Genomic DNA, 23627 nt, shown 5'->3' on the forward strand with positions numbered 1-23627 from the left:
CAGGTTGTTGTGCATGACCCCATTCTTGCCTGCCCCCTCCCCCACTGGGTCCCTGCCCTTCCCCAGTCAGCTTACTTGCACAATAGCAGCTGGGCTTCCGGGTCAGGGAGACTTGGTGCCGTCAGGAATTTCAAGGTATGTACTGACCAATAACTGTTTTTGGCCTCTGCAAGTTTCAGCTTACGTAATACCTAACCATTGGCAGTGTGGACTCCCTTTAAAAGCTGAGGTTTTACCTGAGATCACTCCTGGGATGGTGGGGTGGTACCTCGTCAGCCTGCCATGTGGCCTGATCAGCCAACATGGCATATAATAAAGGGTCCAATTCTAAATTGTTACTTGGGGCTTGCTCTTGTTTTCTGGGTACAACACTACCAGCAAAATTTCCTCTTTATGTAGATGATAGGTGATCCAATCTAGCTATCCTTCCTATCTTTTTTTCTCCTTAGTGCCATTTCTACTTGTAAGCACCTTAGGAATTATGATATTGGGGTCAAGGTATGGTGGTTCCAGTGTTCTTGATGGAGAAAATTTGTTGTAGTAATTCTTACAAATGTATTCTGTTTTTCTTATTTTTATAGTCCTTTTTCTGTCTTAATCCTTGAATGGCCTTGGGATGATTTTGTTTATCTTGCCAGGCTTTCTATAGATGTTTTATTGTGGATTGTGAGGTTTTCCAGATAATCCTATTTGTTGATAAAATTGATGTGATCAAGCCCCAAGACTTTTTCAGATCCTCTTGGAAAAAATTTGCAATCATTCAGTGGGAGTTTGTCTTGTCTATCCATATCAGAAAGACCAAATGGATGAAGAATGTTTTCAGCATTTGTCTGAATAGATACTCTGTAGAGCTTATGTGACAGTCTATGTATCCAAGAGAAAATACAGACAGTGAGTTGGGTCTAGAGTTGAAAAAGGAGGAGAGTGTGGGGTGGCCAGGTAGCACAGTGAGTAAGAGCACCGGCCCCAGAGTAGGGATGATCTGGGATCAAATCCAGGCTCACATACTTAGCACCACACCCAGAAATAACTGGCTGTGTAACCTTAAGCAAGTTACTTAACCCCAATTGCTTTAAAAAAAAAAAAAAAGGAGAGTGGACTAGCTTGGCTTTCAGAAAATTGCAAAGCACTTTTTACTGGCCTTCAAGCTTCCCATAATAGCACAGGCCCAATTTTTCAATAAAAATTTTTTGACACTGTTGCTGTATGGCAGAGAGGTCAGTGGAAAGGTAAATGATGAATGTGAAAAGGCTGCATCATATAACCAATGAGGAAGTGAAGAATAGGAGTAAAGGATGCTATCATTATGACAAAAGAAGGTGGGCTAGTTATGTAGGCAGAAGTGATGTGGATAGCCAGAGTGCTCCCCTAATCTTCCTTAAATGTTGGAAGAATTTGAGGAAGGCCTTTAACATGTTATCTGGAACTGCTGTGGTGAATTTATAGGTAGCTATAATAAATTTCACGTAGGATGGGTTGTAATCTTCATTACTAGGAGGAAATCCTGAATCCATGAGATAATAAATCCAGTCAAATAAATTATGTAAATACAGTGGAATGTGAGTTCTGTTCCTCCTGCAGTAGGGATTGTTTCATTTTTGTGTTTGTATTTCCAGTACAAAGCACAACGTGTAGCACATAGTAAATGCCTAATAAATGCTTATTGATTTGAAGCAGAATAGAAACAAGCAAGGGAGTAGAGCTGGGGGAAAACTAGAATCAGCACTACAAATAGGAAAGGTAGCCAGTTACCTGAGGTGTAATGAGACACCTTTTAATGTTAGCTTTATAAATGCACATGTTTTAATATGCTAAACTTTGTAATCATCAACAACAAAGAATAGAAAATACATGAAACAAAATTTTATTTTTGTTTTTGTTTTTCATGTTGTTGAGTTGTTTCAGTCATTTCTGACTCTGGGGGTTGTCTTGGCAAAGATACTGGAGTGGTTTGCTATTTCCTTTTCCAGTTTGTTTTTCATACTTAGCGTTTTTTTAGAGCTAGGGATTGGACTTATGATTTTGTTGGATAGGGATGAAGAAACTCCCTGTATGAATATAGATCAACAGCTGTTACTCTTTTGCCAGAATAATATTCCATTAGATATACATACCTTGTTTTTCAGCCATTACTCAGTTGTTAAACACATGGGTTGTTTCTGTTTTTTTAAATGATCATAATGTTGCCATGAATATTCTTGTCTGGTCTATTCTCAATGTGTTGTCCTAGCAGTAGGATGACTTGATCAAAGGGTACAGTTGTAGTTATACAGGTCTTACTCTATAGTAAGGTACATATTTAATGCCTGAGAATTCTGTTCTCCTTAGCATAGTAAATGGCACATATTTTATGAGTTTTCATGTTTAATATGAAGACTTTGAGCCTCCATTGGACACAGGAAGCATAATTATCAATTCTTGCCTAGTGTAGAAACATGCCTTGGCCTGACTCTGCTTTAAGTAGACCTTGATGGCATTTAAAAAAATGATGTCTGAGAGGTGGTGGATTCAAGATATAGAATGAGACATGTTTTGGATATGGCCAATTTTGGGAATTTGCTTGACTTTTTCCTTCTTTTTCATTTTACCTTTCCACTTCCCTCTCTCTTTCTTCTCCATCTCTTATTTCTCTTCCTCCTTCTAAGCACTTGTTAATTGGATGAAAAAAATGAACAAAATGGAATTACTTTCTGACTGGAATAAAACAGATGTAATACAACCTGAAAAAGCCTACTAGTGGAGGTCCTCTAGGGAAGTTCAGTAGCCAGTGAAACTATTATAGCTTAATAGAAAATTGAATGTTACAATTATGAATGAAAAAGCTAAAGATCATGAAGCAGCTTTGGAAATTATATACCCCCCTCATTTTACATGGGAGGAAACTGGAGCTTAGAAAAGTAAAGTGACTAGCCTAGGATAACACAGTGGTAAAACCTCAAACCTGTTTTTCCATTATACTACAATTATTCATACTGTTCACTCTGTACCAAAAATAGGTTAAATTGCATTTAGCATTCTTTATTAAGGCAGGTATATATTTTATTAGAGTCATCATGGAATATTAGAAAGTATACTGGAAACTCAAGAAACCCAGGTTTGAGTTCTTGTTTCACCATTATTCATTCATTCAGTAATCATCTATTAAGGCCTCACTATGTGCCAAGGACCATGTTAAGTGCTGGGAATTCAAAAAGAGGCAAAAGATAGTTCCTTCCCACAAGGAACATGCAATCTAATTGGGGAGATACCATGCAAAATACATGCAAAACAAGTGATATAAAGGATAAATAGGGCATAACTGAAGGAAAACACTGGAATTGAGAGGTGTTGGGGAAGACTTCTAGTTAAAGAAGGAATTTTAATTGGGACTTAAAAGAAGCCAGGGAGGTCAGTAGGCCCAGTGGAGGAGGGAGAGTGTTCCAGGCATGAGGGACAGCTAGAGAAAATGCACATAGCCAAGAAAGTGTAATCTTGGGCAAGTGACTTTACCTTTCAGTCTCCTTTTCCTTTATCTGTAACATGGAATTGATTGTAAGAAAAGTGCTAGAGAAATGAGAGCTATTTTTTGAAACATTTTTATTTAAAGTTTTGAGTTCCCTCCCTTCCTTCCCCCTTCCCTGAGATGGTAAGCAATCAGATGTAAGTTATACACATGCAATTATGTAAAACATTTATGTATTTTTCATTTTGTATAAGAATACTCAAAAGAAAAAAATATAGGAAAGAAAGTGAAAAATAGCATCCTTCAGTCTATATTCAAAGCACATCAGTTCTTTCTCTGGAGTCGGATAGTGTACTTTATTGTTAGTCTTTTGTAATTGTCTTAGATCATTGTATTGCTGAGAATAGTGAAGTCATTCACAATTCTTCATCGAACAATATTGCTGTTATTGTGTACAATGTTCTCCTGATTCTGTTCCCTTTACTATGCATCAGTTCATGTAAATATTTCTAGATTTTTCTGAAAATCACCCTGCTTGTCATTCCTTAGAGTTATTATTTTTAGAAAGGTTTTCGTTAAATACATTTTAAGAAAAAAGTTTTAGTAACTTTAAAAGGGTAAATTGCTGGAAGCATTTCATTCCCTGATGATTATAGCTACATGAGGTGTTATATGTTTTTGATGATGATTTTTATGAATAGTATCATTGTAATCTCCTGGTTGTTAATTGGAATATCTCATTATTTCACTTAGTGACTTGTTAATATATTCCAAAGACTGTTCAGTTTTTAAAGTGACAGTAATTTGTAGCTTGGTTGAAATAGTTGTAAAGAAGTTATCTTGTACTTTTATCTTTTTGTTCCTCCATCAATAGAATCCAACCTGGAAGAGTCTTGATTTTGGAATAATACCTGACCATCTTGACACATCAGTATCCTGTTTTGTGGTAAGGATCTGGGGTGGAAAGAAGGACCTCTACCAGCTGCTGATTGAGTGGAAAGTCTCTCTGGATGGACTAAAATACATGGGTCAACAGGTAATTTTTGGATTGATGTTTACACAAGGTTCTAATTACTCTGTTAGCTTCTTTACTGCATTGCCACTCACTGCATGCTTCTGTGTGTAGGGAGAATCAGTCAGTCAGCAGCCATTTATTAAGCTGCCATGTTTCAGACAGTGTGGTAGGCATTGAGAGTATGAGTCCAAAGAATGAAACAGTTCTTCCTTGTAGTGAGCTTACTTACATTCTAATAGGGGAGAAAACAAATACGTATGAGTTTATATGGTATAACTATAAAGTGAATAAATACAAATATCTGACCAGGGCTCTCTGGTCTGACCTGATTCTCCCAAAGCTCCTGGGCCTTCGTATCTCTTCTTTCTATACTCTCTTCCTTGGTGAGATAATTTTTTCCCATTCATGACCTTTATGTAGATGTCTCCTTAGCCCTGATCCAGGACTCCAGTTTTGTATCTCCAGCTGCCTGCTTTCTGTCTTCACACTGGTGTTCCACTGATACTCAAAATGAAATTAATTTATCTTCTCATTTAAACCTGCCCTTCACCTAAACTTACCTGTTTCTGTGGAGTATACAATTATCATATCAGTTTCTGAGGTTCATAGCCTCAAATTCATCTTTGATTCTTCCTTCTCCTTCAAATGCTGTTTCTAATCAGCTGCCAGATCTAGTCAGTTGTACCTCCACAGTCTGTCTCTCAAGGGTCTTGAGATGAAGAACATGGGAGAATGGAGAGCTTCAGAGGACCAGGTTGGTAACTAAAGTGACTTTCTTTGTTTAAATCACACAATGACCTGGAGCAGCGTTCATTTAAAAATATATTAGGACCTCTTTTTATTTTTGTTGTCTGTCTATAAAGAAAACTTAATAGGTACAAGAAGAACTAATTAACCTATTTTAGTGTATCTTTTTTCTTTTAGATTCATGCTCGAAACCAAAATGAAATCATTTTTGGACTAAATGATGGCTATTATGGAGCTCCATTTGAGCACAAGGTAAGTAGTGTAAGCATTTCTCTGTATACAGCTATACATTACTATACAAAATGTCTTTCTGAAAATCTTTCATTTGAATTTCAGGAAATGAGTTGTATTTTAAATACCCTATTTTATTGGTACAATTAAATTCTTTAGGGGATTTGTATTGAAATGAAGACTCATTTCTAAGTCAGTTTATCAGTTCCTTATGGGTCTTTTTGGGGGGGTGGAGGTAGAGAAGAAAGGTTAAATCTAGATTTTGGTATATATATAGAGGGGCAGCTAGGTAGTACAGTAGAGTGCCAGTTTAAATCAGGTCTCAGATGCTTACTAGCTGTGTGACCCTGGACATGTCATTTAACCCTATTTGCCTCAGTTTCCTCATCAGTAAAATGAGCTGGAGAAGGAAAATGGCTTCAGCACTTTTGCAAAGAAACTCCAAAAATGGGTTCATGAAGAGGCAAACATGGGGGTGGCTAGGTGGCACAGTGAGTAAGAGCGCTGGCCCTGGAGTCAGGAGGACCAGGGATCTGTTCTGGCCTAAGATACTTAACACCCACACAAAAAAACTGGCCGTGTAACCTTGGGCAAGTTACTTAACCCCAATTGCTTAAAAAAAAAAAAAAAAGAGTCAAACATGACTGAAATGAATGAACAACAAATATACATAAAGTGTTTTCATAAAGTAGATTTCATTGGCATAAATTTATAGGTATTGGTTATTTGTTACTATTGCTTTCCATCGTATAATAGAAAGAGAACTCGACACAGGGTCAGTAGATTTACTGATTACTAGCTACATAAACTTGTGCAGCTCCCTTCACTTTCTGCTTAATTCCTTATCTATAAAACAAAACAAAAATACCTATAGTGTTCATCTTGGAGGCTTGTGATGATATAATAAGGTGACCTGGAGAGATGATAGGTTGGAGGGGGGAAAGAGCACTGGCTTTGTACAGTCAGAGTCTGGGTTTGAACTCTAGCTCTGCTGTCATTGGAAAAGTCATCTCTCGTTCGGCCTCAGGTTCCATATTTGCAGATTGGGGGATTTGGGCTAGATGGTCTCTAAGGGCCTCTACGATCCTGTCAGTTTAATATTCTGTATTCAGTAAAGAACATTGAAGATTTTAATCAGAAGAATTATGCTCTTCTAAGACTCCTCTAACTATACTGGTGAATTTTGAGTACCAGAAAGATGTAACATACTGTATAGCATATTATAGAATGTAAATTATGTTGCAGAGTGTGTGTGTGTGTAGTTACGACAGTAAGAAATATCTTCAACTAATATTTCAGTTACTAGAAGGAAAAAAGGTCCCATTAGCAGCAGTACCTGAAGCATCCACAAGATGGTGCTGTCTCCCCATTTAAAGCAGGTGTCCTGGAGCATGGGTTGAAACCACCTAGGTGGTTGGGTTTGAAATGAGAATATTTTGAATTCTGCTGGTGTTTAAGGCAAGATGATTATTATATTAACAGCAAGAAAATAACTCAGAAAAGGCTTTCTATTTTAAAATTAATTTTGCATACAAGTAGGCATACTGTACTGCTCAGGACGGGTTATAGCAGCCATTTGCTCTGCAAATTCAGTATCCTACATATATGAGAAAGCAGTAAATGACAAAGAAAAATTAGGCTGACTACTAAGAAGTTCAAACATATGTCCTTGGGTCAGTACAGAGTAGTAACTGTCTGCCCATTTATACAGCACTTATAGTTCATAGCATTCTTTAATCTTATCTCATCTTTGAGGTAAATAAAATAGGGATTTTTACCTTTATTTTATAGAAGAGGAAACTGAGGCCAAGAGTGGTTAAATGATTTATGTTTAGTTAATTTTTACAGAACTGAGAAGTGAATTTAATGACTGTTAATATTCATATCACTGTATGTTGAATGATTTCCACATCCCATATGTATAAGTAGTGAATTCAGAAGTATGGGTTAAGTGTTCTAGTTACCTTGTTTTGTAACAGCAGAGAGAAAGATGTGGTATGATTTTTGTTTATGTCTCCTGGCACTGAAGCAATGTAAAAATAAGTACATCATAAAAATAACTTAGAGGTATATATACTTCAAATTTGTCATTTTTCTTTTTTTGACTTAGAAGAAACAAAGATTGGATGAATTCTTGAATTCTGCATATAATAACTTGATCTGGTTATTATAATGAATATGCATATCCGAGTATACCTAAATCCAGGGTGATATTCTTGTCTTTAGTCATGTGTGCTATTGTGTTTTAACTCTAAACAAGTGGTGGCTGGAAAGCATTCAAATTCTAACCACTCTACCTGCTTTATGCAGTCTGGTCATTTCAGAGCACCAGGCTAAAACTTATGAATTAACCAGATGCTGCCTGATCCATGAGTATAGGTTATGTGAGTATCAAAAAATAGACTAAAAATGCTGTGATAAATACATAGAGTGTTCCACAGGACAAACTCAAGGTGTTAGTATATTTGAATAAATGTGCTGTGCCCGTAAGTTTACCAGCCAATTGAAGTTCATTAAAATTTCAAAGCACTAATTATGCCTTATTTTATATAATGCCAAATCCTTTTATTCTTATTTAGTTAAGATAGTTTCTGATAGATGTTTCAAAAACCAGTTTATCCTAAAATTCATATTTACAAATCCTGCTGCTGCCAGGGAAGCTCCAATCATCTCTTCATATGGTCTAAAAGAGATTCTGGGGAAATGCCATACTTCCTTTTCAAGAGTGGGGCAAAACCTTACTCTTTTTCTTGTAAGAGCACACAGTCTGAGTTTTTTCGGGTTTTAGTCTTGTAAGATGCAAAGCCAACTTGGTGTCTTGTTAGGTCCCATAAAAAGGAAAACACATCTAGAACCTTAGTTGGGGCATCATGGCATAGGCTAAGAACACTGGACTTGGAACCAGAAAATCTGGTTCGTATTCTATTATTGAATCACTGTAATTTTGAGAAAGCAAAGTTCCTTTTCTGGTCTTAGTTTCCTCCTCATTTTTAAAGTGGAGATTGGACTAGATAATCTTTCTATTTTTAAAAAAATATTTTGTTCTAATCAGCCAAGATCTACTTTCTTATCATCCCTTCCTTCCTTCCTCCCTCCCTCCTTCTCTCTCTTTCTCTCTCTCTTCTTTCTTTCCTTCTCAAATCCTTAAAACCCAGTATACTCTGAAGCTCATAGATTGGATCACAATAGGGTCCTACCCAAGCTACATTTATTGGCTGTATTTTGGGCCCTCCTAGGTTACAGTAAATGTCAATGGTTACTGTTTCTCCTTGGAACAGCAACCCTGAGGGTCTTCCTCTCTTAGCTTGATTTTTTTTCCTTCTTTCCTAATTAAAGGGGCCATCCCTTGATTGACTTCTTAAAGAGGCCTATCCACTGAATGGGCATTACCTCACTCTAAGTGCGTATGTGAAAAGACTTAGCTTAAAAGGGCCAGGATCTCTCATTGCATCCTCGGTCATCTCCAGTCACCGTGATGAATATCTGGCCACTGGATCCAGATGGCTCTGGAGGAGAAAACGAGGCTGGTGATTTTGCACAGCCCTCCCTCACTCAAGTCAAAGTCAACTGCAAATCATGTCATCATTTCCCTGAGGCCAAGTCCTCTTTGAGAATGAAGGACAAACACAACCCCTTTCATTATCCCTGACTGAGAATACAAGAAAAACAAACCCCATTACAAACAAAACAAATTTCCACATTTGCCTTGTCAAAAATATATTTGTTTCATTCTGCATTCTAAATTTTTCACCTTTCAGGAGATGGGTAGAACATTTCATCATTAGTCCTCTGGAATCCTGGTTGGTCCCCACTGATAAGAGTGTGCTTATAAAAATTAAACAGAATAGTATTCCATTATATTTATATAGTTTGTTCATCTGTTCTTTAATTTATGAGCCCTCCATCAGATTCCCATACTTTGTCACTTCAAAAAGAGTTATATTTTTGTTTATCCTTAGAGTTTGCTTTGTTTAGGACTAATCTCTCCCTTATTCTTTCTAACCCCTTTCCTTTCTATTATCTTGTTGAGTAAAAATTTTTTTCTACTCAGCTGAGTATGTGTATATGTATTTGTCTGTGTCTGTGTATGTGCATATTCTTCCCTTTTTTTGACAAGGTTAGATGAGAGGGAAGTTCAGGTGGCAGCCATTCCTGCCTACCTCCTCCCTTTTTTTTTTTTTTTTTGCTCTTTGGAGGGGGGCGGATAGGGCAGTTTTGGTTAAGTGACTTGCCCAAGGTCACATGGCTATTTGTGTGTGTGTGTTGTGTATGTGTCAAGTGTCTGAGGCCGGATCCGAACCCAGATCCTCCTGACTCCAGGGTTGGTGCTCTACTCACTGTGCTGCCTAGCTGCCCCATACCTCCTCTTTTTTGATTGTATTTGTATTTACCTGTCTACTCTGATTATGTGAGATAATTTTCCCCAAACTTTCTTTCCTTTCTCTTCCATCCCTGCCCCCATATTCCTCTGCCACTCTCATTCCATTCCTAAGATCATGAAGACAACAGTTATTCCTAGTCCTTGTCTAATTGAACTCCCTCTATAAACCCTGATGATTCTAGGGTTCAGAGGAGACACATGCATCATATTTGAATGTAAGCAGTTTATACTTGTTTTAGTCTCTTATCATTATTTATTCATACTTAACCTTTTTATGCTTCCCTTCACTCCTGTAACTGAACCTTAAAGTTCCTATGTAGCTCTGGTCATTTTATTAGAAGTGCTCAGAAATCTTCTATTTCATTAAAGCTTCACTTTTCCCAATGAAGCATTATACTCAGTTTCACTGGGTAAGTTAGTATACTTTGCTATAAGCCTATAATCTTTGCCTTCTTGAATCTTGTATTACAGGTTCTCTGCTCCTTTATAGTGGTGGCTCCTAAATAGTGTGTCATCCTTTCTCCTTAATACTGGCATTCTTTCTTCCTAGTTGCTTGCAGTATTCTTTGACCTAGAAGCTCAGAATTTTATCTATGATGTTTCCAGGAGTTTTCATTTTGGGGTTTCTATCAGGAGGTAATGCTTTGGTTCTCAGAGATCTGGGCAGTTTCCTTGTATAACAACTTGCAATAGGATGGATGTTTAGGCTTTTTTTTTTTTTAATGGTCATGGTGTTCCTTAATCTGTTTTCCAAGTTATTTGTTTTTGCTACGAAATACTTTATATAATCTTCCAATTTTTTGACCTTTCAATTTTGTTTTTAATATTTTTATTGCCATGGAGTCATTGGCTTCTAATTGATCTGTTCTAATTTTCAAGCAGTTTGTTTCTTGGGCAAAGTTTTGTATCTCTTATGTCAAACTGTAAATTCCCTTTCCAATTCTTTCTTCAATAGCTGTCATTTCTTTTCTAATTTTTTCCTCCAAGTACTCTCATTCCATTTATAAAGCACTTTTAACTCTCAAAAAACCCCAAACTTTTGCTTCATGTCTTCTGAGAATTCTAGGTGAGTTGTACTCAAGCTGTATTCTTTTCTGAGGCTTTGCTTGTAGATGTTTTGGAGTCATTTTCCTTTGCATTTGTGTCTCTAGCATCCCTACCACCATAATAGCTCATTATGCTGGGGTTCTTTGTTTGCTTTTTCTTCTAACCTTCTTCTTGACTTCATACTTGATATTAGGGTTGGTATCTTCCACACTTCTGGAGGGAAGTTCTGGGCTGGTCCTGCTGCTGCTTTCTTGGAGTGCTGTATTATTGTAGGATCTCAGGGACCTACTGGGGATCTATAAGCTTTCAGTGCTTCCAAAAGGGATTTGATCCATAGCAAAATCTGATTATTTCCCGATCGGACTTCTGTAAGTTCTAATTTGGGGTCTGAGAAACCAAAGACTCCTGCTTGACTGTCACTATCAACTAACGTGGAAGCTGTGTTACCTCAGAGTGGCAGGATTTGAGGATCCTTTTTGTTCTGTGTTTTCTGCCTTAGTTATGCCTCTACAGACTGGGCTGAATGCTGGACTGAGGGCTGAGCCACACCATCATATCTGCTGCTGCAGCTGTTGGCTACTGAATTTTCTTCTTTCTCTTCCTCATTCCCTAAGCTGTGCACAGTTCTCATTGTTTTTCCACCCTGGCTCTGTGATCTGGGACTGCACAATGAGCAGCAAAGCTGCCAGTTGGCACCTCTCCCTGATGTAGTGCTCCAGTGGTTGTCTGTCCCTATCACCAGCGTTTGCAGAACTCTCTGTTTGTTTCCCTTTACTCACCTGGGCTGTAGAAAGGATTCACTGTGACTTTTTCTGGATTCTCCATCAGCATTTGATCGGTGCATTTTATGTATGTGTTTGGAGAAGTTGTAGACAGGAGCTCAGCTTCATGGCTTCCTTCTACTTCGCTCTCTTGGCTCCTGGACTAGATAATCTCTAAGAAATCTCCTAATTCTGATTATCTGTGTCTTTATCAATAAGTAATGATAGTGGGGCAGCCAGGTGGCACAGTGAGTAAGAGCACCGGCTCCAGTGTTGAGAAGACCTGGAGATCGAATCCCGGGCTCAGACACTTAGCACCCACCCAGAAACACCTGGCCGTGTAACCTTGAGCAAGTTACTTAACCCCAATTGCTTAAAAAAAAAAAAGTAATGATAGCACTGGTCTGCTTCATAGCATTCAATTTAACAAATTTGTATTAAATAGCTGCTGTCTACAAAGCATTGTGGTCACCTAAAAGAAAAATTTCTTCTGTATATCTGGGAATCCTTTATCCTTTATCTAGTTTGTCCTATTTGTCTTTCCATAAACACAAATTAGCATTTCACTACTCTTTCAATAAATTGGAAGGATATGAATACCCTTTTTTGATCATTGGATTTGGAAATATTGAGTTTTAACTGAATTGCTTTTTAAATTTTATATTTCAATCTCACAAGAATTTTGTTCTTTGCCCCTGAAATATATGGGAGTATATTTGTGTGTGTGTGTATGTGTGTGTGTAATATATTTGTCACTCTATAAATGTGGTTCTTAAATAAGAGCATTCCCTCCCTGAGCCAAATTCAATGAGAATAAGGTTAACCCATTCCCTTTTGCTTTCCTGTTCTTCCCCTCCATTGTATCCATTTTCCCTTGCCTCTTCTATATGAGATAGTTTACCCGATTCTGTCTCTCCCCATCTCCTCTCATTGTATTTCTCTCTCACCTCTTAATTTCACTTTTTAAGTATCATCCCTTCCTTTTAAATTGATCCTGTGCCCTATATGTATAACTGTAAACAAATATACACACATTCACATATGTATTCATACTCCCATATGCCCTCATATATATATATACACACGCACACACATAAATATTTCTCTATTCCCTTCAACTATTCATTCTGAGAAAAGTTTCATCAGTTACAATTATCGGTTTTCCCACATAGGAATGTAAATAGTTCAACTTTGATAGGTCCTTATGATTTCTTTTCCCTGTTTACCTTCTCATGCTTCTCTTGCTTCTTGTATCTGAATGTCAGATTTTCTATTCAACTCTGGTTTTTTCATCAAGAATACTTGAAAGCCCTCTATTCCACTGAATGACCATATTTTCTCCTGAAAGATGATACTCAGTTTTGCTGGGTAGGTGATTCTTGGTTTTAATCCCAGCTCCTTCGCCCTCTGGAATATCATGTTCCAAGTCCTTCAATCCCTCAGTGTAGAAACTGCCAGATCCTAGGTTATCCTGATTGTGTTTCCACAATATTCAAATTGTTTCTTCCTGGCTGCTTGTAATATTCTTTCCTTGATCTGGGAATTTCTGAACCTGGCTATAATATTCCTAAGAGTTTTCTTTTTGGGATCTTTTTCAGGAGGTGATCGGTAGATTCTTTCCACCTCTGTTTTGCCCTCTGGTTCTAAAACATCAGGGCAATTTTCCTTGAGAATTTCTTGAAGGATGATTTCTAGGTTCTTTCTTTGATCATGGCTTTCAGGTAGTCCAATAATTTTCATATTATCTCTCCTGGATCTATTTTCCAGGTCAGTGGTTTTTCCCATGAGATATTTCACATTGCCTTCTATCCTTTCATTTGTTTGGATCTGTTTAATAGCATCTTGATTTCTCATAAAGTCATTAGCTTCCATTTGCTCCAATCTAATTCTGAAGCAATGATTCTCCTCAGTGAGCTTTTGAGATTGTTTTTCCATCTGGCAAATTTGTCTTTTTAAGGCATTCTTCTCCTCACTGCCTTTTTGAGCCTCTTTTGCTATTTGAGTTAGTATGTTTTTTAAGGTGTTATTTTCCTCAGTCAGGCTGTTGACTCTCATTTCATAATTTTAATGCATCATTCTCATTTCTTTTCCCAATTTTTCCTCCACTTCTCTTATCTCCTTCTTAAGGTCCTCTATGGCCTGTAACCAGCTCGTATTTTCCTTTGAAGCTTTTGGTGCAGGAGTTCTGACTTCACTGTCTTCCTCTTTTTCCATGCTTTGATCCTTTTTGTTCCCAAAATAGGAGTCTAATGTTGCATTCTTCTGTTTGCTTTGCTTCCTTTTCCTGGTCATGTTGCCACTCAATTACTTGACTTTTGGGCTTTTTGCCACAGTAGGACTCTACTACCAGACAGGGGAGCTTCATATCAAACACTGGGGTTTTCTCAGCTGCCAGAGGTATTGGATGGGTGCCCTCTCTGAAGCCTCCACACGCTCTGGCAAGCTGGTCACACACCCCAGGACCTCTACCCTAGACTGCAATCCAGATCCAAGCAGGTTAAAGCAAGAGCGATTACCCCTCAGACTGTTCATTTGGTCCCCCTACACTCTGCAGGCCAGGAGCTGAAGCTGCTGCCACTGTCCTCAGCAGCTTCTCGCCCTGGGGGCAAAAGCCGATGCACTCCCAACTACTGTGTCCCAAAGTCTACACTGCACTGACCTCTCACTTTGTCCTTAACATCTATGTGTTGATAATTCTGGACTTCCACAGCTGCTGGTGATCTGGAGTCCCTATAGCTGGAGGCTGGTCAGGCCCGCCCTGGGGCTAAAATCTTGGCATGGAGCTGGGCTTGGATCCCAGAGCGCTGTACTGGCTGATTCCTGCCGGCCTGTCAGGCTGTCCTCAGCGGGATGTTAGCTTCTCTGTGTCATTTTGTGGGTTCTGTAGCTCCAAAGTTTGTTCAGGGTCCCCTTTTACATGGATTTCAGGTGGTGAGAGCTGGAGCTGCGCAGAGGTCCTGTTTCTACTCCGCCATCTTGACTCCCTAAGCAAGTCTTTATTAAATGTCTGCTTTGTGCAGGCATTTTGCTATGTGCTGGGGACGAAACAAAACTGAGTCATTCCCACTCTTAAGGAATAGTATACTTGCTGGGGAAATTGATTTTACCAACCAACCAGTGTCTTTACTGCCTTTATGTATGCTTCAAAAGAATGAGAAGTGCAACTTTTTCAATTGCTTGAAATAAAAACTGTGCTTTGGCTTGTGATTAGTTATTCTTGTGCTTTTGTCACTTCTTTTTTTTGAGATTCAAGGTTTATCTACACCTTTTCTCAAAGAGTTCTATAATTTCTGGTCAGTTTTAAGACTATGGAAGGAAAGGAACAATCTCCTGGGTCATAAATTGTGGTAATAATAAGTGTTTGGGAGTTCATTTATCTTATGACAGAATCTGTGATCCTGTCGATCATTAAGCATTTATTAAATGTCTGCCTGTGCCAGGCACTGGGCTTAGTGCTGGCCATACAAAGAAAGGATGAACAGAGATATCCTATATTTCTTCCATAATGGAGTACTAGTCTTCTGGTTTTTGTCAGGACTGAGAACAAAGGGTGTCCGGGTCTTGAAGGTGCTCAGCCGAAAGAGTTCTTTGAACTTTTGTTGGGCTAAGACTGGTTGAAACTTAGACTATATAGAAGTGAGCATATGTTGGAGTAGAGAGTTTGATGATTCAGTAAACATTGGTTTTATAGTATCTTTGCACATAAATTTGGTACTTGCCTTTTATTTTTGCAAATATGCTTTTTATTTTTACTTTAAAGGCACTTAGAAGGAATGAAATAATAACACCTAGTTGCAGGGCTTTAAATAGAATTTTGAGTTGTAGCGCTATGGAAAGAACCCTAGATGCTTTTTTCTACATTTCCATTATGCTCTTCTTTTCCCTCCTTCTTTGATAGCTCCTTGTTATTCTCCTTTGCTGGATCTTTATCCAGGTCGTACCTTCTAACTGTGGTTATCCCTGGCCCTTTCCTGGTCCTTCTTCTTACTCTATACAGTTATGATTGATGATCTCATTAGCTCTCATTATCTATAATTAGATACAATTATATCTATGCAAATGGTTCTGAGATCTATTTGTCTAGTGCTAACCTCTCTAGTGTCCTCTAGTCCCATGTCTTCAGCTGCCTCATGGATATCTCAATAGATCTCTCATAAATATCTTAAACTCAGCATGTTCCAAACTGAAACTTATTATCTCCGTGATTCCAAACTGTCCTCTCCTCTAAATTTTCCTATTACCGTCCATCTTCCAGTCACCTAGGCTCTTAACCTTTGTGTCAACCTTGACTTCTCACTCTCACTCCCTTCCCTCATCTGTTGTCATTTCTTGTCCATTTTACCTTTTTAGCATCTCTGACATCTTGAACATCCCTTTCTCTGATAACTGCCGCCAGCCTTGTGTGGGCCCTCATCACTGTTTGCCTGGACTATTGCAGTAGCCTATTGGTTGGTTTCTCAGCTTCAAGTCTCTTCCCTTCTCCAGGCAATCAATCCTCCACTCAGCTGTCAAAGCTGATTCTAAAATCCCAGGTCTGACCATGTCACCCACTTATTCAGTAAACTCTGGTGGTTCTCTGTTATCTCCAGAATCAAAGATGAAATCTTCTCTGACTTTTAGTCCTTTATAACTTACCTTTACAATTTTCTTATACCAGACTCCCCTCTACATACTCTGATATGATCCAGGGACACTGAATCTGTTACTCACACAAGACTCCTGACTGTTACTCACATGTTTTTTCACTGAAAGATCTCCAATGCATAGGATTTTTCTCTCCTCTGCTTCCTGACTTCCTTGGATTCCGTTAAGTTCTAGCTAAAATCTTAACTTTTGCATAAAGTGCCTTTCCTTTTCCCACTTAATGCTGGTACCTTTTCTCTAAGATTGTCCCACATTTACCATATATGACTTATTTGTACATAGTTTGCATATGTTGTCTTTCCCATTAGACTGCAAGCTCCTTGATATCAGGGTCTGTCTTTTGACATTCTTGCTATTCCTAGTGCTGAGTGTAGTTCTGGCACATAGGAAGTGCTCAATAAATGCTTATTAACTTGACTCTGTGTTAGAAAAATATAGGTTTGAGTTCTTGCTCTTTCTGATAAAGCCATATTACTAAGACCATGTAACCATCTTTGTTCTCCAGGTCTTCAGTTTCCTTATCTATAATTTTGGAATAGTAATACTTGTACTACTTATTTACTTACTAAAACAGTAAATGAGATAATTAAGTATTTCACAAAACTTATAATTCAGTGTACATATATAAGCTATTATGTCAGCCTCATGTTTTTATAATGGACTCTAGTCACTGGATAAACAGTCCATTTTACTTATTTAAACATTTTCTTTTTTATTGTCACAAACTTGACAAACGTTAACAAACACAAACATTTCCCAGCAGAAAGAAGAACAGAAAAAAGAAATTATATATGAAATTGTGAATCTCTGTTTTTAAAATTTAAAAATATTTTTAAAATTTAAAACTTTTAAAAATGTCTAGTTCAACATGAAAATTCTGTTGCTATTCTATATCCCCTTTTGAATTTCTGTTCTCTTCAGTGTATTTTTTAAATGATTCATTATTTTTTCTTTCTTCTAATATCCCTATCATTATCTATTCATTCCATCCCAGCTTTCCTTCCTCTCCCACTCCCTTCTTTGTAGCAAATAAGTATAGTCTTAGAAAACACATTCTTTGTGTCTGAAAACAGATGTCTCATTCTGTACATCTAGTTTATCACCTCTCTGCCAAGCGGCAGGGTACCATTCATCATCAATCTTCTAGAATGGTGATTGGTCTTTGTGGTGACCATATTTCTAAGGTAATTTACAACAATGAGATATCATACCAGAACTTTTTGGGTGCGGCCAAAACAGTTTGAGATGAAATTGTTTCTCTTCATTGTTCTTTGCACACCAAGTCTTTAGGATAAAATTAGTCTCCATTTAAATTTGAGTCCTTCAGAGGCACATTATTGCTGATAATTTTTACTGCATTGTGGTTAGTAAAGGATGACTCTTTAGTGCTCTGATGGCCCAACATGGGTTCAGACCTCAACTAGTCAGTTTCTTTTTCTCTTTTCACAATCCTGAATCAGGAATTGGTTCCTTTCTTCTAAGGTTCTAACAGACCCCAGTCTGATCTTGGAGGTCATGACCTCAGACTTTCTCAATTGACCCATCGTCCCTGATTCCAGTGTTCCAAGAAGTATGTGGTCAGGTACTCTTTCCCTGTTCATTCACCTAGTAGGGCTGGTCCTGTCCTTTGCTTGCATTCTGTAGGGCAAGGGCTGGGATCTGGGTTCCTTCTGGGGTGGGGCTTCATTTTGGGGATGGGCCCAAACCAGCCATACTTAATTACTTTGTCAGTTTTACTTCCAACTCTGTCAACTTTGCCATGATACCTAGTGCATTGCCTTCTCATATTAGAATATAAGCTCCTAGAGGGCAGGGGCTCTCCTTTGTAGCTTATATTTTTATCCCTAGAAGGTAACACACAAAACCTGGTATATAGTAAGCACATAACTCTTGATTCTTGCCTCTCTGCCTACTTGTTAGGCAGTATGTTATAGAGAAAAGAGGACTGTATTTTGTGTCAAGAGACTTGCATTTAAATTGTTGTTCTGTTATTATGTGTATATCCTTGGACGTTTCATTTAACTTCATGAGCCTCAGTTTATTTGTAAAGTAAGGGCATTAGACTGGGTGATTCATTACACCTTAGATTATTATAGAGAATGAAGTATTCTTTACAGAAAAAAACAACAGAGGGGCTTTGAGGTAAAAGAATAAAAAGGACCCCAGGAAGCAAAAGAGTATCTTAACCTGTTTCAGGGAGTTTGGAGGGTAGAAGAATAGGACAAATAGAAAGAGATGAAGGCTCATTGAACACTGAGAAGTAAGTAATGGGTATGAGTCCTTTCTATAGAAAGAGGCTATTGGGCACACTGTAGAGAAAACACCTGCTAGCTTTCCAAAAAATAATGATGAGGATCCATAGATAGCATAAAGAAAGAGGTTATTATTCAGTAAGGGTCAGTAGAAGAGATGAAGAGTGATGCTCTTGAAGGGGGTGGAGGCAGCTATTTGGTTAACCTGGCATCAATGCTAAAAGAAGTTGATCTCCTCAGAGAACATATCTGGGATGTGACAGACCCTGGAGATTTGTCAAACTTGATCACTACACACCCACTTCACATGAGGACAAGCAATGCTGGCAGAAGGAGCCTAGGAAACATTAATAGGGATTATGATGTCCTTGGCAAGAAACTGAGTATCTTAGGGACATGGGTGGTGTTTTCAGCACTGCTAGTGATTGAAAGCAGGGGCTTTGGGAGATAATGGTAGATTTGCAGAGTGAGCATTTAGTTAAGAAGTTGGTATCTGAGAGTAGAATTTAGATTTCTAAACCACAGTTTTAAGATATAAGAATTATGTGCCCTTGAGAAAGGATTAAGTGTACCTGGCAGGGGTTGGGGGGGGGTAGGGGAGACGAAGGAGTTGCCTAGGGTCTTATACATCCATTCAAGAGAACTTGAAACTGAGAAGGGAAAGGTAGGGAGAAACTGCCCACTGTCTTTGCTAGTCTAGATGGCATAAAAGAGTGAAAGCTACAACATAGGAAAAAGACATTAGGAAGACTGTCTTATAATTCATAGGAGACAGATTTCAAAAAAGGAGTCAACATTAAACCTGTGATCTCAGATGTTTATGTGCAGATGCATAGATTTTGGGTAATAATCATGGTATACTAGACATAAAAATGCCAGTAGAAAAATCTGACCTCATAAATATGCTTGTGATTTAATGGGAATAGAATTTATTATAGATATAGAAGGCTATACCTTATTCAAGAATAAGTCAGAATGTATAAAAGGGAGGGTGGGATAACAATGAATATTAAGCAGCTGTGCTTATGTGAGGAAATTTAGAAACTGGGATCAGGGGTAGCTTGGGGAGCATTGTGGTTGAGAGAGATTGGGGAAAGATAAAATACACATGATATTTTCATGGGGGTATTAGTAAAGACCATCTGGGAAGAAAGACCAAATAGATGAGGACCTCAGGAAGCATGTAAGTGTTCCTCCAAGGTGGAACAGTGATGTGTAACTTTAGTCATCAGGACATTTGCTGATCTACTGGAGCTTTAAAAGCAAAGCATCTAATAAATTCTTGACTTAGTGATAATTCCGTCTTTTGCAAGATAGAAGAAATGGAGAAAATTTCTATTCTGAACATCATTCTGATCATCTAGGAAAAATTGATTGCTGAAATATAAAAGATGGCACCCTTCAGGGGATGTAACTACTTCATCTTAGAAATTTTAATAGAGGAGAGAAAAGTTGGGCATAGTCTAATTTGTGGTCTAGATTTTGAGAGAATATTTCAGAACTTTCGGAGGAAGGTTGGATAGAATCCATAGACGAAGTACAATTCTCCAAAATTAGTCAGCCTAGGAGGAATAGGAAGCTCTCCAGAATGAAAGATGCTATAGAAAACAATTTCAACAAGGAAGGAAAAGGGGAGCTAGGTAAATCGATTGATGAAGTTGTGTATGGGAACTTATTAACCAACATGGATTATAAAAAGATGAGTATAAATGATGAGAATGAGAGCAGATAACATAAAATGAACTTAAAAGTGTAATACAATGTTGCAAGAACATTGTAAAGAACACTAACTCAGAATGAGCTGAGGCTGATAGTGAATAATACTTAGGTTGACAAAAAAGGATGTTGGTATTACATGAGATGATGATATTTGGTGATAGAGTGAAGGTAACAGCTGTTTGTTTTGTTTTCATTTTCTCTCCAAAAGAGAAGGATTTTTTTTATTAGAAAAGACAACAAAAATTGCTAATAAGGTGTTGAAATCCAAGTTATTTAAAGTTATAGTAAGAAAACATCTAGTTGAATTCTGAAATTGTTATCTTTTCTGGAGGAACAAGATCCCAGAATATTGAAAGAACTGGCCAGTGTGATTGCTGATCAGTGGGGTTACTACATGAAAGGAAAATTTTATAATTTAAAATTTTTTTTTTTAGAAAAGGTAAGATTGGAGACTTCAGTTTAAGCACTATGATTTATTGTTGTTTAACTTGACTTTAATTACTAGCAAAATTTTGCCAAATGCTTTAGGAAAACTTTTGACATAGTTATATGAATTTTTTAAAACAGGATTCAGACATATGTGCTAGATTCTGTGAAAAATATACGTTTTAGGAACATCTAGGTGGGATGGTGGATAGAGGACTGGGCCTGGAATCAGGAAAACTCAATTTCCTGACTTCAAATCTGGCCTCAGATACCGACTTACTGTGTGATCCTGGGCAAGTCACTTAGCAATGCTGTTTGCTTCAGTTTCCTCTTCTGTAAAAACGGGGGTAATAAACCTGCCAGGGTTGTTTTGAGGATCAAATACAATAATATTTGTAAAGCACTTAGCATAGAACCTGGTACATATAAGTCACTATATAAATGTTGATTATTATGAATTCAAGGAGATTTGAAATTGGTTGAGTAGTCATTAGTGGTTCCATGTTAACTTGGAGCAAGATCTCCAGGGAAATGCACCAGGATACATAGGGGCAGTGCCTTGAATGCAACAGTTACTTAAGACATGCTTGTTTCTCTGCTCTTTGCCATTTTTATCCATCACCTGAAGGAAATAGTTAAGTAGCATGCTTACCAAAAGTCTTAGATGACACAAAACTGAGGCTTAGATAGCTTATTGGATGAGAGTCAGGATCCAAAATGTAAAGTCAAATATATAAGTTAAAAATTAATTTCATAAATACAAGATAGCAAATGGTATGACTAGACAACATCTTCAATGAAAAAAGATCTTCAAGATAAAGTATAAGAATCAGCAAGCAGTATGACCTGGCAGTATAAAGAGCTAATGTGATTTCAGGCTGCAAGGTGATATTTTGATATCCTCTGTCTTTGTCAGACACAGAGTATTTTGTTTATTTTGAGATGCCACCTTTTATGAAGGACACTGATAAATTGTAAAGTCTTTAAAGCAGTAGAACCATCCAGTATGATAAGGATCCTGGCATCTGTTATAGGAGAATCCGTTGAAAGAATTGGACATTTTTTTTTCTGGCTCTTCTACCTCACGAGAGGTTTTGAAGTAAATGATGGAGAGCTATTTGTTGGGGCTGTTTTAATTTTAGAATTCAGTTTTATTTTATTTTTATTTCCAAATTCTTCCCCTCCCTTCTCTTTCCCTAACCTATTGAGAAGGCAATAAAAACATACAACAAAAACATTACCAATATGTATAGTCATGCAGAACAAATTCCACATTATCCATGTCAAAGAACAAGGAAAAGAAAGAAAAAGAGAAGAAAATATATTTCAGTCTGTGATCTGTGAGTCCCTGTCTTGATATGGATAGCGTGTTTCATCATGAGTCGTTTAGACTTGTGTTTGCTCATTGTGTTGATCACAGCTACCAGGTCTTTGAAAGTTGATTATCTTATAAATTGCTTGTTCTGCTAACTTTGCTTTACATTAGTTCATAGAACCCTTAACAGATTTTTCTGAAACCATCATTTTTAATACTACAATAGTATTTTATCAAATTGTTTAGCCATTCCCCAGTTGATGGATGCTCCCTTAATTTCCAATTCTTTGTCACCACAAAAGGAGTTACTATAAGTATTTTTTATGCAATATTTATTTGATATCTTTGTGGTATAAGCCTGGTTGTGGTGTTGCTATGTCAAAAGGTATGCACAGTTGAATAGCTTTTTGGGCCCACATCCATATTGCTTTCCAGAATGGTTGGACTTTTCACAGCTCTACAAATAGTGTATTAATGCACCTATGTTTCTTAGGCCCTTGAATACCAGTCATTTCCCTCTTTTGTAATTTTAACCAGTCTCATGGGTGTGAGGTGGTACCTCAAGTTGGTTTTATTGTTGTCTTAGATACCTTTATTGATGTTTTCTGTTTTTGATATCACCATAGTATCCCATGTATCCCTCTCCTCACCCCTTCCCTGAGAGCCATCTCATATGATAAATAGTAGGGGTGTTGTTTTTTTTTTAAAGAGAGGATTGATATATTGACACAGTCCAAAAACATGTGCAATGTGTAAAACCTGTGGACCTCCCACTTTCACAAAGGGCTGCCCCTTTGGGAGTGTCTTCTTGTATCTCTTCATTTAAGTCCCACTTGATCTTTATAATTTTTGTTACATTTACCTTTGGGTTTTTTTTTTGGTGGATTGTTGTTCCTTTTATTTCTATTGTTGCAGTTACCATGTATATTATCTTTTTGCCTGTGTTTACTTCACCCTGCATCAGTTCACATAGCTCTCTCTTACCATGCTTTTCTGTGTTTCTTACACAAATCATTTTTCACAGTGCAGTAGTATTCCATTACATTCTTGTACCACAATTTATTTAGCCATTCCCCAATTGATGGACATCTACTTTGTTTCCAATTCTTAACTATAACAAAAATGGTGCTGTAAATGTTTTGGGGTAAATAGAGATTTTTCTTTTTAATGGCTTCCTTGGGGTACAAGCCTAGTAATCAGTCTCTGGTTTCAAAAGTATGGTCATTTTGGTCATTTTATTTGCATAATACCAGATTGTTTTCCAAAATGGTTGTGCCCTTTCACAGATCGACTAACAGTGTATTAGTTAATACCTCTCTATTAGTTAATACCTCTCTAACATAGACCATTGCCATTTTTTGTCATTTTTGCCAATTTGCAAGGTGTGGTGAAACTTTAGAATTGTTTTGATTTGCATTTCTCTTATTATTAGTGATTTGAAACATTTTTTCACGCAGTTAGGAATACTTTGCAGTTCTTTTGAAGAACAATTTTTTCATATCCTTTGACCATTTATCTATTGGGGAATGATTATTAATCGTATATATATGTATATGACTAATAGCCATGTATGTGTGTACAGATACATGTATGCATATATGTATTGTGTATGTATTGTATCTCTCTTTCAGATAAAATGGAAAAATA

At 37.4% G+C, this 23627-nt stretch overlaps 1 protein-coding gene across 2 annotated transcripts in view; it reads left to right on the plus strand.

Moving 5' to 3' along the window:
- UVRAG (UV radiation resistance associated) overlaps window positions 1-23627 on the plus strand; it is a 415539-nt gene that overhangs the window by 83770 nt on the left and 308142 nt on the right. For both annotated transcript variants that reach the window (XM_069070876.1, XM_069070877.1), the window contains exons 4-5: window positions 4317-4478; window positions 5382-5456. In XM_069070876.1, coding sequence (XP_068926977.1) covers window positions 4317-4478; window positions 5382-5456 — 237 coding nt within the window. The remainder of the gene's footprint in view (window positions 1-4316; window positions 4479-5381; window positions 5457-23627) is intronic.

This window comes from Petaurus breviceps, unplaced genomic scaffold (genome assembly GCF_028583685.1).
Source record: "Petaurus breviceps papuanus isolate PSGF00001 unplaced genomic scaffold, PetGlider_PUasm1.0 90823, whole genome shotgun sequence".
Taxonomy (NCBI): Eukaryota; Metazoa; Chordata; class Mammalia; order Diprotodontia; family Petauridae; genus Petaurus; species Petaurus breviceps.